Below are 14,221 nucleotides of genomic sequence, written 5' to 3'. Positions count from 1 at the left end.
AGCCACTAAGGGCAGTGGTGTGAGCACAGCTGAGAACAAAGCCTGGAAGCAGAGCAGCCTTGTGTTCACTCTGGCGGCAACTCTTACCGCAGTCTGCCATCCCTAGTGCAGTTCATGCAGGCAGAAACAGAGGGAGTTTTTCGTCTCTGTCCCACATCCCAGGAGTTTCTATAGTTTCAGTGGGGACAGGATGGGGTCCAAGAAGAGGTGGCCTCAGAGGGGAATCCAAATTTCTCCCTTTTGGACCCTGGACAGCCCCTAGCATGGGCCCTTCCTCACTGGTGTAGGTCTTCAAGGCTCTTGTTAAATAACCATTCTAGGAAGAGGGAAATAGATACCCACACTCTCAGACCCCAGCAAGGCCTGTGGCTCTGGGATCCTGTACTCTGAGGATTGCTGGTTAACAGGGAGGGCAGAGCCAGTTAGTGCTTCAAACTGGAGTGTTAGGTTGGCAGGATCAAGGGCAGTGAGCATCTTCAGGGAAGGGACAGATGATCCTGAAAGGTCATTGGAGGTCATTTTGCTGAGTCCAGCTTCAAAGGATACTGGTGTGACCTTCCTCCAACCCTCTCTCCATAAGAAAGATAACTGGAGACTGTATTTAGTTCTACCTATGTTTATTGCTGCCAACTTATCCGCCTCCATCCCCTCATATTTACACCCAAACCTTTTCCCCAAGGTAGCTTTTACCAAAATTCTTCATAGTAGGTTGAGAAGTGTGTTCACGAAGCAGGCCGTCCTAGACGTAGTGGGCCCTGTCCCCAGGCCAGTTGGACCCTGGGGAAGGTTTACTCTGGGAATTCAGGGCACAGACTTGGTATTAACATCAAGGGAGGGCCCCCACCGACAGATAAGCTTCCTCCCGTTCTAGAACTGTACATCAAAACCTCTTGGAAAGCAAAGTTGGGGGTAGTGGACTCCCCAGTGTCAAGCTTCATGCTTTCTTTGTTTCTAAGAACCCTTACAGGGGGCCAAGTCTGAGTCCAGACTTGCATCTGGCTTCAGAGGGGCAGTTCTGTCCTTGGAAGTCAGATCTATCTGCCATTGGCCTTCAGGGGAAGTGTCATTGGATGGTGCCAGGAGTGGAAAGGGAGGGTCATATTGTTTTAAGCTGGGGGAAGTTGTAGCTTGGCTTGAGTCACGTGGGGAGGTATGGAACGAATGAGCAGGAGGAGCCGTTTCATTTGGGAGCCCAAAGTCCCTTCAGCTCCCTCAGTAAACCCCACTGGTGTCCTCAGCCACAGGTGACAGGAGAGCAGACTTTTAACGTCACAGAATGTCAGAGCTGGCAAGGTCCTCAGCAGTATCCACTCTAATCCTCACCAGTCCTAGACCTTAATTGGGGAAAGCACTTGGTTTAAGTCAGATGGCAATTTAGTGGCCAGACCTCTCAAAAAGTTAAGGAGAAGGAATGTGGGGAAGGTCCATGTGGCTTTCTTCAAGCCTTGTTCGGGGAAGTCTGTATGGACCCATGATGAGTTAGGGTCCTTTCAAATGGCCAGCCTCCCTGGGGTTTTGAAACGTACCTGAAACATTGACTTGGCCCCCTTTTCAGGAGCAGTGTGACAGGGGAAAGTGGTGTGAGGGTGAGGAGGGTTTGGGGGCCTCGGTGGTGAGGGACATGGGTAGGATGGCCCCACAGTGTCCCACTTGCTGTGACTGGGAGCAGGCAGTGCCTGGAAGTTCTGTGCTGTCAGTAGCTGGTGGAGGGAGGGGACTGGGTGGGTGGGACATGCCCTTGGGTGGCTCTGCATCCACTCCAGCCAAACCTACAGGGAGGGCCTTGGCCGGCCTCCGCAGCCCTGGGCACCTCTAGGGGAGCAGGGCCAGACTCGGCACCAGTCCTCTGGGGTCTGGGCCTCTGTGGGAGGCCGGGCCCATCCCCAGTGTTTGCCGCTGGGGCCCAGCCTCGGCCTGTGCCGCCGCCTCTGCCTCAAGGCGCCCCGGACAGGGAGAGGCCCTGCAGCTGCTCCTCAGGGCCCGCCAGCTCCGTCTCATCACGCCCGCTCTCTGAGCCCTCGAAGCAGCCAGAGTCGCGAGGAATGTCCACCTTGGGTTCGGACACTGTGTTTGCCGCTGGCTCCTGGCTGCTCTCGGTGCCCTCTTCCGCCTCCTCGCTGCCGGCTGCCGGGGCAAAGGAAGGAGATGGAATGTGGGGGTGCTTACGCCTTAGCTGGGAGGGGTTTCCAAAGTCCCAGGGCCCCTTGTGTGTGGGGTAGGGACTCTGGGAAGTCTACCATAGGCAGTCTCTCCCTCTGGGCACCCACCACCATCCCTACCTTGCTCACCCTTTCTGGCTTAGAACCATGTGGGAGTGGTTTCCAAGGCAGCAACCCAGCCCAGGAGCTCAAACTTCTTCAGCACCCAGCTAGCAGCTGGGAAAGCTGCACTTGTTCCTGGTTCTGTTATTACCCAGCTTTGAGGCCTTGAGTACATACCTTACCTTCTCTGGCCTTAGGTCTCCCTTTGACCCCAAAGGGAGTTGGACCCCATCATCCCTAAGACCTCTCTGTTGCCAAACTTTGCCTGAGACTGGAATTGGAGTGTGGAAAGTGCCTTCCCATTGCAGAGGGGTCCTGGGGCTGAGTGTGCTCAGAGGGCAGGACCAGGGCAGGCCTCCCCTCCCTGGAATAACTGCAGACACCCCCACACCCAGCTCCTAAACCCACTCACTGTCGTAGTCCAGCAACAGCTCGGCGGCCGTGAGCAGCTTGGCCCGGTGCTGTGGGTCCATGATGTTCAGCTCATTGAGGTGTGTTTCCCGCAGCTCTTTGAAGTCCTCCAGTGTCTGGTAGCCATTGAGCAGCAGGGTGGACGTGTGCTCCTGTGGGCAGAGGCAGACCACCAGTGTGGCCACTTACAAGCCACCCCCACTCAGGATCCCCCCCTTCCCACATAGCTGACCATGCCCTAGCCTCCATTTCTGGGCCAAGTGTGCCTCCCTTGATCTTAGAGTGCAGGTCCCAGCTCAAACCTCCAGGCCTATGCGCTCCAGTAGCTCATGCAGAGTCTTGGGCTTGGGCCTCTTGCCCTTGCTTTGTCGGCGGGTGGGGCGGGCAGGTCCTGCGGCCTCCTCAGGCAGCACATCCACATAGATGAACTTGAAAGATCCCAGCCTGCCATTGAGCAGGCCCAGCCATGTGCCCACAGGTGGCTTTTCAATGATCTGGATCACATCTCCTTTCTGTTGGGAGGACAGGAGAGCACAGTGGAGCAGGGGAGAGGGGAGGGGTATTCCCTTGGCCTCCAGGGACACTTGTCGTACCCTGGCTCAAAGAAGGCTCCTTTATGAGCACAGCCTTCCTGGCTCAGGAGAGGCCTACATGCCAACCTTACCTGCAGTTTCAGCGAGTCATGGTCATAGGGGCTGGGAGTGAAGTCGGTGTGGACTCGTGCCCTGCCACAGAAGGGCCCTGTGTACTGTGGGGCAGGTGGTTCCTCTCCGAAGCTGCCAGAGCCTGGGCTGGGGCTGCAGAGCTCACTGCCTGCAGGATATGGGGCAGGGAGGAGGGTCACCTTTGTCCTAAGACAGCTGGGGCAGTACCTGGGAGGTACCTTCCAGGGGCTGTGGCTGGAAATCCCTAGGATTCATACTGGGGAAGAATGCTGGTCTCCGGCAAGTCTCACACTGCAGAAGGGATTCTGACCCACCTCCTCTACCACCCTGCAGGAGCACAACTTTACCTTTGGGACCACAGGCATGAAATGGTTGACCACAGAAGGAGAAATGGCTCATGGACTAAAGAATGAGCAATTTGGAAGGACCTCTAGAGACCAACTGGGCCAACACCCCAATGAACAGAAGAGGAAAACTGAGGCCAGACAGGACAATTGACAGCTCAAGGTCTCTCAACTTACAATTGGTAGCACTGGGGCCATTAGACTCCGAGTCTCCTGACTCCTACTCTAGTGCTCCCGGAAGCCACCTTGCACCTGAGAAACCACACCCTAAACTAATATTTTACTTTCTCTACTTAATAAGACTCTGGTTATAACATCACATGGAAACTCAGACAGGCTCTTTCTCTCTGGGAGGGGAGGGATGGAGGGCATTATAAGTGGCTTTTGGTGGGGGCAGGGAGGTGTCTGTGGAGTCAGAGAAAGAGCATAGAACTTAGAACTAGCCTGAGGAGTGAGGACAGTGGCTCTGTGGGTCTGCGGCCCAGAGTCTGCAGCCCCTCCTCCAGGAGGGGCTGTCCAACCCCATAGACATCTAGAACATGCCAAGTGGCGCCCTGAGCCCAGCAAACCAAGGGCTGCGGTCCAAGAGGCTGTCTTCCCAGGTGGAGACCCTTTATCCCCACCCCCAGCCTGGGACGTCAGAGGCCCAGGCGCTGTAGCCTCTACCTCGCCTTGGGAGGGTGGGGGTGGACTAGTCCAAGAGGGCAATGGGGCTCTTCCTCTGACTCTGGGCCCCTCCAGGGCCTGGAGACAGCAAGTGGCAGCTCCTCTAGGCAGACCTGAGCTCAAGACTGGGTCACCTTGGGCAAGTGAAAACCTTTCTGGGCCTCAGTTTTCACATCAATACAGTGGGGATGATAGTACTGGCACCATGAGGTTGTGAAAATTTAACGTGAGAGGGTTCGGAAAGTTCCCAGCAGGTAAACTGTGAAGGTTCCTTTCTCTCACCTCCCTCCCAGACAGCCACCTGCATGGCCCTAACCCAGTCCTTTTCTCCAGACTCAGCAGATGTTCCCTTCTGGCCCCTACTCACCTGTGGATGCCTGGCGGCTAAGTGCCGGAAGCTCCTGCTCCTGCTCAGAAAAGGCCAGTGCCATCTTCTCAGGGCTGGGGCTGTCCAGGCTGCAGTCTGGTGAAGTCGGGGAGGCTGAGCCCTCCTCCAGAGTGTCTCCCTGCAGGGGAGGGGAGGCAGGGAGCCCTGAGAGGCCTTGACTGGGATGCACACGGGGCAGCTCCGGGTGCAGAGGAAACGGGCCTGGGCTCCGTGGAGAAGTGGGGCCTCGCTCGAGCGTGGGCTCTGTCGCTTATAGGCTGCCTGGCATCTCTGAGGCCAAGTTTCCGCTTCCGTGAAGTGGGAATGACAGTCCTTGCCCTGCCTCCCTCATGGAATGAGGAGCCTCTCCGGCACCGTGGTCTGCTGGACTCTGCACATTCACGTGAATGTGCTCGGTCAGCCTCAAGTGCCAACGTACACGCAGGAAGGGCTTCGGTGCCCAAGCCTGCGCTGAGCGCTGCTGCTAGGGCAGAGTCCAGAAGACCACGGTGCTGGAGAGGAGCTGCTTTCCGCTGGGCTCCTATGTGCCAGCCCTGCCCGCCATTTCATCTCATCCTCACGGTGACACCAAAAGGTAGTGCGATGACCCTCCCAAGTTTACAGAGGAGAAGGGAGGAGCGTCCCCAAGGCCACACAGGAACCCACAACAAGTTGGAATGACTCCAGCTCCTCCACTTCGCCACACCTCAGTGTGGTGGTGGCCCTTTCACAACCGGCTCCCTAGGAATAAAAGCCCCGATTCGTAGCAGTTGCCAATTCCTGTGTCGGGAATCCTCCCCGCGGCAGCCGACGTCAAGGCACTGGTACGAAGTCACTGACCGAGCAGCACACCAGATAGGCTAATGCCACCACACAGAGACTGTAGATGCAAACACCCTCAAGAACTTAGAGAATAGTAAGAGAGAGTAGAAGAGTCGGGAAATTATGAGTTCTGAAGATTGACGGTCGTCTCCTTATTTGTAATATTTGTTTAATTCTAAACTCATATAATCTCATTTTCAGCAGTGTTTGGGTTTCACATCTGACTCACAAAATTCCCGAAAATTTGGCCAGTTGCTGGCCCCAGTCGGCACGAGCCAGTGCGAGCGGAATAGAGCACACCATGGCCGGGCACCTTCTGTAAGAGCCCTGAGCTCAGCACACCCACTGTGTGACCTCAGCTCCTGACATGTGCTGGCCCCTCAGCTGTCTGTCCTACCCTTTCTCCCTGGGCTGGAGCCAGCCTTCTCTATTTTCCCTCACAGGGGCCCCTCTTCGAATCAAGTCTTCCCAATCCCAGACGCTGGTTCTAAGTGAGATGTTGAGGTGGATGAATTTGCTTCAGGCAGTCTCATTTCCCTGTTAGCGGCCCCCCTCCTTAGGGCTGCCTTTCCCAGTAGTTTCTGATACCCAGACTCCCATCCATCCTCAGACCCTACCCCTGCTCCCTCAGGACTATGCCTTGCTGCCAGGTCCACGGCTGAGTGAGCTCTCCTCTGTATGACCTTCCTTCTGGTACTGAATCAGGCCTTCAGGCACGGCACGTGAGCAGTGGCTGTCAAAGTGGTCATGCTCACATCCTGCCAGAGCAGTGCCCGTCCTCCCCATCCCCCTCTGCTCCCCTGGACCACAGGCCTCACCATCTCTTCTGACAGGGCCTTCACCATCATCTTGCCCATCTTCCTGTTCATGGTTCGGGAAATCACGGCCCTCCACTTCTTCCCCAGCTTTTTGCCACTCTTCCCGGCATCTTCTGGGATAGGGACACCTGAGTCATCTTCTGGAATCTGTGACAACAAAGGAGGAGGTCCAGGGACACTGGTGATCCTGGGTCCAGGATCTGAGGGCAGAAGGAGGCCCTCAGGTCCTGGCAGAGGATTAGGGGGTGGAAGTTAGAGGCCCCCATCCCCTTCCCTCCTAGTCCTGTACCTGATCAGCCCTATTAATCTGTAGTTAATTTGATAATTACAGTTGACCCTTAAACAACATGGGGGTTAGGGGCATCAAATCCCACCCCCGCTGCCTGCAGGTGAAAATCCATGTATAACATCTGACTCTCCCAAAACTTAACTACTAATAGCCTACTGTTGACCACAAGACTTACCCATAACATAGTTGATTAACACATATTTTGTATGTATACGTACTACATACTGTATTTTTACAATAAAGTAAGCTAGCGAAAAGAAAATGGTATTAAGAAAATTACAAGGAGGAGAAAATACATTTGCAGTACTGTCCTGGGTTTATTGAAAAAAATCCGCCTGCAAGTGTACCTGCGCCATTCAAACCCATATGGTTCTAGGATCCACTGTAATTTGCGATTGAAAAGAACGCGGCTGAGTTCTTGGGGCCCAGAATTTCGGTGGGTGGGAGGGCGGGCCTTCTGTATTTAAGCAGGCTTTCCTCAACAGTCTGAAAATCTCCTCTTCCCCCACCCTGCCATCCCCCCACCCGGGGCCTGCAGCCAGATCCCCGGAGGAGGAGCCTCAGCAACTCACATTATCATCCAGGTTAAATTCCTTCTCGCTCACCACGGGGGAGCTGGGTTTGGATTTGGCAAAATCCTTGAAGCTGCTGGAGCGCTGGAGTGAGAGCTGGAAGAGGCAGAGGAGCCGCCATGAGTGGCTGGCGGAATGAGGAGCGAGGAGCTGTCCCCTGCTACTGACACACGCACCGCACGTAGCCCAGGGCTAGGAGCGCCCACGTGTGCCCTGAGGACCTGGAGCTAATGAGGTGCAGCATCCAGATGTACTTGGAGGTACCTGGCTGCTTGCTGCTCTTCAGCCAAGAATAGCCTTGAATGCTGGTCCCAGGGCAAGCTCCAGACCTCAGGAGCCTGTGACCTCAGCCAGGCCTCAGACAAAGCCCACATTTCCACCGGTACCTGAAGTTCGGGCTCCAGAATTTTGCAGTGAAATACTAAATGAGTCTGGGCAAAAGCATATCTCCTACTAGAGACATACCTCAGCAGGACCATAGCATCACCTTTACATAACAGAGAAAACCTTCCCCAACACCATAGCGGCCTCTTTGCCCTGGATCTGATTCAAGCATGGTGTCCCTGTCACAGTGATAGTGGCACAATTGATGTTTCCAGCCTGATGAATCTGTGTCCTCAGAAGAGCAAGGCAGTCACACCCCAGGAATCAGGCCTGGCATTATACTTTCTGGAAACCCTCAGTAGAAGGTGCCAACATATTTGGGACATGAACTATTGGGGTTAATTTAGTGAAAAAAAAAAAAGCAGCCATTTTCTTTCTTCATCTCGGCATACTAGCCCACTAATATGATGGGCTGGCTCCAGTGCTTGGACTTTTAAACCCTGCCAGTGGTTTGCACTGATGAGGTTGTTTTCAGGAAATGAGCGTTCTTAACTGTATATGCATGAGCATGGCAAGATGGCAGCCAGAAACCAGGGCCAGGCAGGTAAAGAGTCAGGCTTTACAGACAAGAAGTGGAGGCTGAGCCTGAATCAAGATCAACAGTCAAGACCAGAGATACACACAGGAACCAGGGTTCACAGATGGCCAGACAGATAGAGCGGGATATACTGCAGACACCAGAGATAAGGGCTTGAGGAACCGAATCCCCAAACCCACACAAAGCTGAAAGTTTCACATCCTCTTTCCTATGAAAGGGGGGGTCCAGTGACAATCCCTCCCAGGACAGGGGCAGTATCACCTGACCCCAACACACACACAATTGGCCCCTACTCCTGGGGACTACAGCGAGGACTCCTGGGGATTTTAGTTCTCTTGGTGGGTCTTGACCAAAGGCAAATAGGCAATCAGGGTCAGGGGCCACACCTTCCTAGAGGTTACAGCCAACTAGCTGACCAGAAACTAGGTCAGCAGTCATGCCAAGCAGACACTACCACCATGAGGGCTGCCCAAATGAAGCACCTACAGCCTCAGTTAGAAAGCCTCTTCTGTGCTACACTGGAGAGATGGAAAAGGGGGGCGTGAGTGGGCATGGGGAGGGGAAAGCATGACCACGGGGTGACTGTTGTGGTTCCCATGCGTCTCCTCCATCCTCCTTCCTTGGTGTTCCCCACCCACTATTCTTTCCTCTTTTCCCCCCCTTTTTTCTCCCTTCTCTCCTCCACCTTTTGTTTATTTCCTTCTCTTGAATGGCTAGGATGCAGCTGCCTGGATAACTTCCTCCTCTTATTGCCTGGAAAAGAGGGAACAGAGAGAGGGTGGGCACCAGGCTGGCCTGGGCCCAAGGAGGGCAGGCTGGGCTGCTATTTATAGACCGATGGGACCATTATGGCCTTCCTTTCACTGCTCTTTAGCTTGTCTGCAGACCAGGAGGCTGAGAGTTGCCCTAGAAGCCCCAGGGACTGGCAAGCCTAGGAAAGCACGCAGGAGGGCAGGCACGGGGCCGGAAGTGGGCTTTGTTGGGGAGAGTAAACTCACCACCAGGCCGCAGTTCTTTCCTTTTCCTGTCATTAATCTGCAAGCTGGGGGCTGGGAGGAGGGCCTTTGGCCCCCAAGACCTTATGTCAGGGCCCCTCTGTCCCAGCTTTAGCTCAAAATGGGAGGAAAACCATCCAAAATGGCCGTAGGGGTGGTGCTGGGACTTGGGCCTGCTGGCCACTCCTCATCCCAGGGACAGGGAAAAAACTAAACATGTTCTTCAGGTGACTAGGGGTGGGGGCCAGCCAGGGTAGCCTTTGGCCCAGCCTACCTCCAACCTGAGGGACAACCACAAATATTTGAAAGCCTTTTGGTGACTCTGAAATGATCCCCCGACCCATGTATGGGTTGAAACCCTTGAGCCCCTTTGGATTTTCCACCTGGCTTCCAGGTGAAGGGGTGAGACCTTCCTGGAGGGGTCCTGCCCAGGGCAGGAGGTAGTACCATACACTGTTGGCCCCTTTTCCATGTCCAAGAGGAGTATGTGGGCCTCTTGGAAAGAGCTACTTTTCTGGCATCAGATGTTGGTGAGTTCAACTCTGGGGGTGTGTGACCTTCAGTGAGTTATTTAACCTCCCCGATCCTTAGTCTCTGTCAGCTCACAAGTGATCACATCTTGATTCTGCCATTGACCAGCTGTGCAAAGCTAAAAGAGTTCAACTTCTCTGGGTTTCCATTTCCTTGTGGGTAACATGAAGACAAGAGCACCTACCTCGTTGGTGACTGTGAGAATAGAAGGCGCTGACACAGCAGCCCCTCAGCAAATGTCCATGTGTGCTTAGCCTTTCCTCTGACCCCCTCTGTACTTTCACCCAGGGCGTGCCCCACCTGGAAAACTCCACCCTTCTCTGTCAGACATAGTTTCTCCCCTCCTTCACAATCCAATGGAACTGGAAACAACCCACATGCCCATAAACTATAGAATGGATACAGGAATTGTAACAGAGTCATGGAAGGGAATAGTACATAGCAATGAGCTCTCCCCAACATATGGATGAATCTCACAGATACGCTGTTGAGCAGAAGGGGTCAGCCACAGAGTACATTATACAGTTCGTCATATAGAAATTTCAAAACCTGGCAACACTAAGCTATGCTGTTGGAAGCCAGGATAATGGTGATCCTTAGGAAAAGAGAGCATGTAGTGACAATCAGGGGCATAAAGGAAGTTCCTGGAATGTTGGAAGTGCTTTTTTTTTTTTTTTAAAGTAAGCTCTATGTCCAATATGGGGCTTGAACTCATGACCCCAAGATCAAGAGTTGCATGCTCTGCCAACTGAACCAGCTGGGCACCCTGAAAGTGCTTTGCTTCTTGATTTGGGTGCTGCCTGTGAGGGAATGTTTGCCTTATAGAAATTCATTGAGTGGAACACTTATAATTTATGCACTTCTTTGAATGAATATTATACATCCATAGAAAGGCTTTTCAATTCCAGTTTCAAAGATGCTGCTCCCTGTAGGAAGGCTCCCCTGCTCAGCCCCTAAGAGCCTCACACTGTTCCCCATTGGCATCTTCTTCCCCTACTTCTTAAGGAAGCTTGGCTTTCCCTGGGTGTCTCTGCAACCACCCTCTCAGCTCCTTCATTGTACCAGCCATATACCCAGCACCCCCTAGGCCCTAGGCACTGACCTGTGTATATGTGGGCGTCCAGTAAGAAAGGGCTTAAGTACCTCCCAGGTACCCTGTACCCTGCCAAGCACTTCGTGCATACCAGCTCACTCCAGCCTCACCACGGTCCTGTCTTATGTCCCTATTGCCCAGCTGAGGAAACTGAGACTCAGGGAAATGAAGTGTCCTAGGTAGAGTCACACAACTGGCAGCAGCAAGAGCAGGAGTTTGAACTCAGGTCTGCAACTCTGGAAGCCTGTGTGTGTTGCTGTGCTCAGAGCTTACGGAGTTGCCTCCCAGTACAGGAATGGATTGAGTGTAATGGCAACTGTGGGCAGTGTTTGGAGGGAGCTTCCAGGAGAGCGGGTGGAAGCATGGTGGAGGAAGGGCTTGGGAGGGCTTCATGGAGAAGGAGGCACATTTAAGTTGCTCCATGCAGGGGAGCCAGGATTTCTCCAGGAGGATCCGGGAAAAGTTTAAGCAAGAATGAGAGTTAGAAACATTCTGAGTATAGTGGGTATGGTGGGAGGTGGAGCAGAAAAGGTCATGGAAGGCCCTTGCCAGCCATGCCAAGGAACTTGGGTGTTAGCCTATGGGCAATGAGAAAGCACTGGAAATACAAAGTGTATGCTGGTGAGGGTTTCATGTAGAGGTATGCTTTCCTACTGGTGGGCTGGGTCTTTTATGCTCACCAGATTTTCCTAGTGCTTTTGGGATCAGTAGGGGGACACGAGGGTGTAAAGAGAAGGGGTTAAGACTCTGGAGACTGACAAATTTTGGCTTGGATCCCTGCTCTGCAGCTTCCTGTCTGTGTGCACTCGGGTAAGTCACTTCACCTCTCTGAGACTTGGGCATAAAACAGAGATAAAGACAAGATCTGCTCCTATGTCACAAGGCTGACATGCGAAGCAAACAAGATATGGGTGCACGTGCAGCACCTGGCACCTGATGTGAGTCCTCCCTTGGTGCAGGCTCTTAGTGCTTTCAAGTCTTGTTGCCTCCACTTCAGGGCTAGGACTGAGGCTGTCTTCTTTGCAGCATGCTCCCCATGCCCACCCATGCCTACAGCACACACCCTCTTGTGTGCACATGCATGCACGTAACAGAGCACTCTCATACTGATTGTTCCAGGCGATCTATACAACCTCCTGAGATGTGCAGATCAAGAACTATCCCCCTTTTCCAAAATGAAGGAACCAAGGCCCAGAGAAGGTCAATGAACTGTCCAAGGTCCTACACCTAGAACCTGTAGGATTTCAACCCCACTTTCTTGCCCCCTGCCCAGCACATTCTTTTTTGGCAGGCCTGGGATGAGGAGCGGGGGCAGGAGAGAGAAGCCTCATTTGTCTTTGTGGTTTTCCCTCCATCACATCAACCTCAGCCATTGAGAAGAAGGGACTTGCCCAAGGTCATAGCACTAGAGCTGTGCTGCCACCTCCAGTCCTGGGGAAGATGCTATCCCTACCTTCTGGAAGCTAAGGGAATTTCCACAGTACAGGGCTCGGAGAGTGGCTCTGGAGGCTGGCCCAGGCTCAGGCAGGGGTGGTTTGGGATTTGCCTGGATGATCCTCCCTAGAGGACATGGACCTCAGAGTGCCACATGGGCCTTGCTTCTCCTGGGAGAAGCCTGTTGGGGTGGGGGTGGGGGGCGGGAATCCCAGAGGCCGAGTCACCAAACAGAATCTGGATAAGGAAAGTCATGGAAGAAGACAGGGACTTTTGGCTTCTGTGTGCCTCTGGGGTACACATGGTCCCACTGTCAAAGTGTCAGCTCTTTCTCAGACCCTTTCCTCCAGCTCAGCTCCCCTGTGGTTTGGGGCCCAGCAGTGTCTAAAGCAGTCTCTGCTTCCCACCCCCATCAACCAGAGATCAAGGGGAAGTGGACCTGCTCACTGAGGGGTGGCAGCCAATGGTAAGCCTGCTGGGCCGAGCGCCAAGCAGGGCTTGGATGGTGGTGGCCGAGCCTGTGTGAAGACTCATGAGTCTCTACCCGCCTGTGCCCACCTCCGCTGCAACCTTAGAGGAGCATCTGGAGTGGGGAGTGTACAGCCAGAAGTGGCAGCCACCCCAGGACCTGAGATGGGGCAGGAGGCACACCCCAGTGCCCCAGGGCTCAGCCTTTCAGCTGGCTGGGCCTCCGCTTGGGAGCTGCTCCCCTGACAAGGGGCTCCCCCGTAGGGCACCTGGGCTGAGCTCCAGGAGAAAACAGCAGGGCAGAGTGAGGGCCTGGAGGCCCCAGAGTGTAGCTTGGGAGCTAGGCCTGGGCCTCTTGGACCTGGTTCAAGCCTGCTTTGTGATGGTCCTAGGATCCCGCTGGATGTGTGGGATGTACTTGCTGGTTGCCTGGGAAAATCCCATAATCAAATCAAAGAATAAGTCTAGAAATCCTCAAATCCAACTTAGGGAAATCTAGATCTGAAAGTCTTCAAGTAATCTTCTATTGGGCCTTCGCTCCAGGAAGAGGAATATTTCAGCTGCCCATGGCACCTGCTTTTCTTCCTGGTCTTTAAAATCCCTCCACTGAAATTTTCCTCCTTCCCATCTCACCAGCTTCATTTCTCAGTCTTCACAAATAATTTCTCCCCACCTGGGAAGAAGCTGTACACCATGTGCATTCTACTTCAGCTTTGGAAACCCTTTTCTTGAGTATAGAAATCACCTTGGGCCCACTCTCTAGTTGGCTGCCACTCTTGTGGTACTGGAGAGCTGCAACAGAACTGAACCAAGGGGGCAGAGTCCAGGTGATAGCCACAGGGTAGGGGCCCCAGGAGCATCATGGTTTCTAACCGGGTGGCCCAGCAAGGCTCTTTGAGCAGCTCTTGAGAGGCCACGCTTGGGCAGAAGTAGTGGCAGGACCAGCGTAGGGGATAGAGAATTAAGTACAATCTTGGGATTCAACTCGAGAATTATATTTTGTGATTCTTGAATTCTGGTCTAGGGTTCTAACCCTTAATTTTAGGTCTCTATCCCATCGTTGTGGAGTTGAATTCTAGAATTCCAGACTTCTAAGAGTCTATTCTATAACCTTGCTTCTCTAGCTTTTGAAAGTCTCTTCTGTAGTTCTGCTACTCTAGTAACCTTTGGGCCCCTGCCCCACTGCCCTTTGGCCCTTGCCTACCGACACAACATATGGCCTTTGGCTCTTCCCACTTCTAAGATTCCTGGAGGGAATGGGTTGAGAGACCAGAGGGAAGGAAGGAGTGGGTTCTCAGAGATGCTCCTCACCTTTCTCTTCTGAGTGGGCTCCTTATCGCTGGCGTTGGAGGGTTTGCGGCGCAACATGGTCCTCCGACCTGGTGACGCTCCGTCCTTGCAATCTTAGGTGTCGAGACACTGAGGCCTCTTGCTCAGCCTCGCTAACACCGTCCAGGGAGCACAGCATGGACCGAGCCTCTGGCCGCCACTCTGACTGCTGCAGTGGCAGCTTGGGGGTGCGGGCCATGGACACCCGGCAGCGGCAGCATACAGGAAGCCCCG

At 53.8% G+C, this 14,221-nt stretch overlaps 1 protein-coding gene across 2 annotated transcripts; it reads right to left on the bottom strand.

Annotated features, from left to right (window-relative positions):
* Positions 1–600: 600 nt before the first annotated feature.
* SASH3 (SAM and SH3 domain containing 3) lies at positions 601–14,221 on the bottom strand. 2 transcript variants are annotated; one of them, XM_047843640.1, is made up of 8 exons: positions 13,970–14,221; positions 7,216–7,311; positions 6,355–6,501; positions 4,715–4,853; positions 3,337–3,485; positions 2,975–3,184; positions 2,674–2,824; positions 601–2,124 (listed from the first exon to the last, which is right to left on the bottom strand). In XM_047843640.1, the coding sequence occupies exons 1-8, from the start codon at positions 14,024–14,026 to the stop codon at positions 1,934–1,936; spliced, it is 1,140 nt and encodes a 379-aa protein (XP_047699596.1). In that variant the 5' UTR covers positions 14,027–14,221; the 3' UTR covers positions 601–1,933. The 2 variants fall into 2 exon arrangements, with proteins under 2 accessions (XP_047699596.1, XP_047699597.1); XM_047843641.1 differs by lacking the exon at positions 7,216–7,311.

Source organism: Prionailurus viverrinus, chromosome X (genome assembly GCF_022837055.1).
Source record: "Prionailurus viverrinus isolate Anna chromosome X, UM_Priviv_1.0, whole genome shotgun sequence".
Taxonomy (NCBI): Eukaryota; Metazoa; Chordata; class Mammalia; order Carnivora; family Felidae; genus Prionailurus; species Prionailurus viverrinus.
Note: the sequence above shows the minus strand (reverse complement) of the source record. Positions and strands in the feature narration are given on the sequence as shown.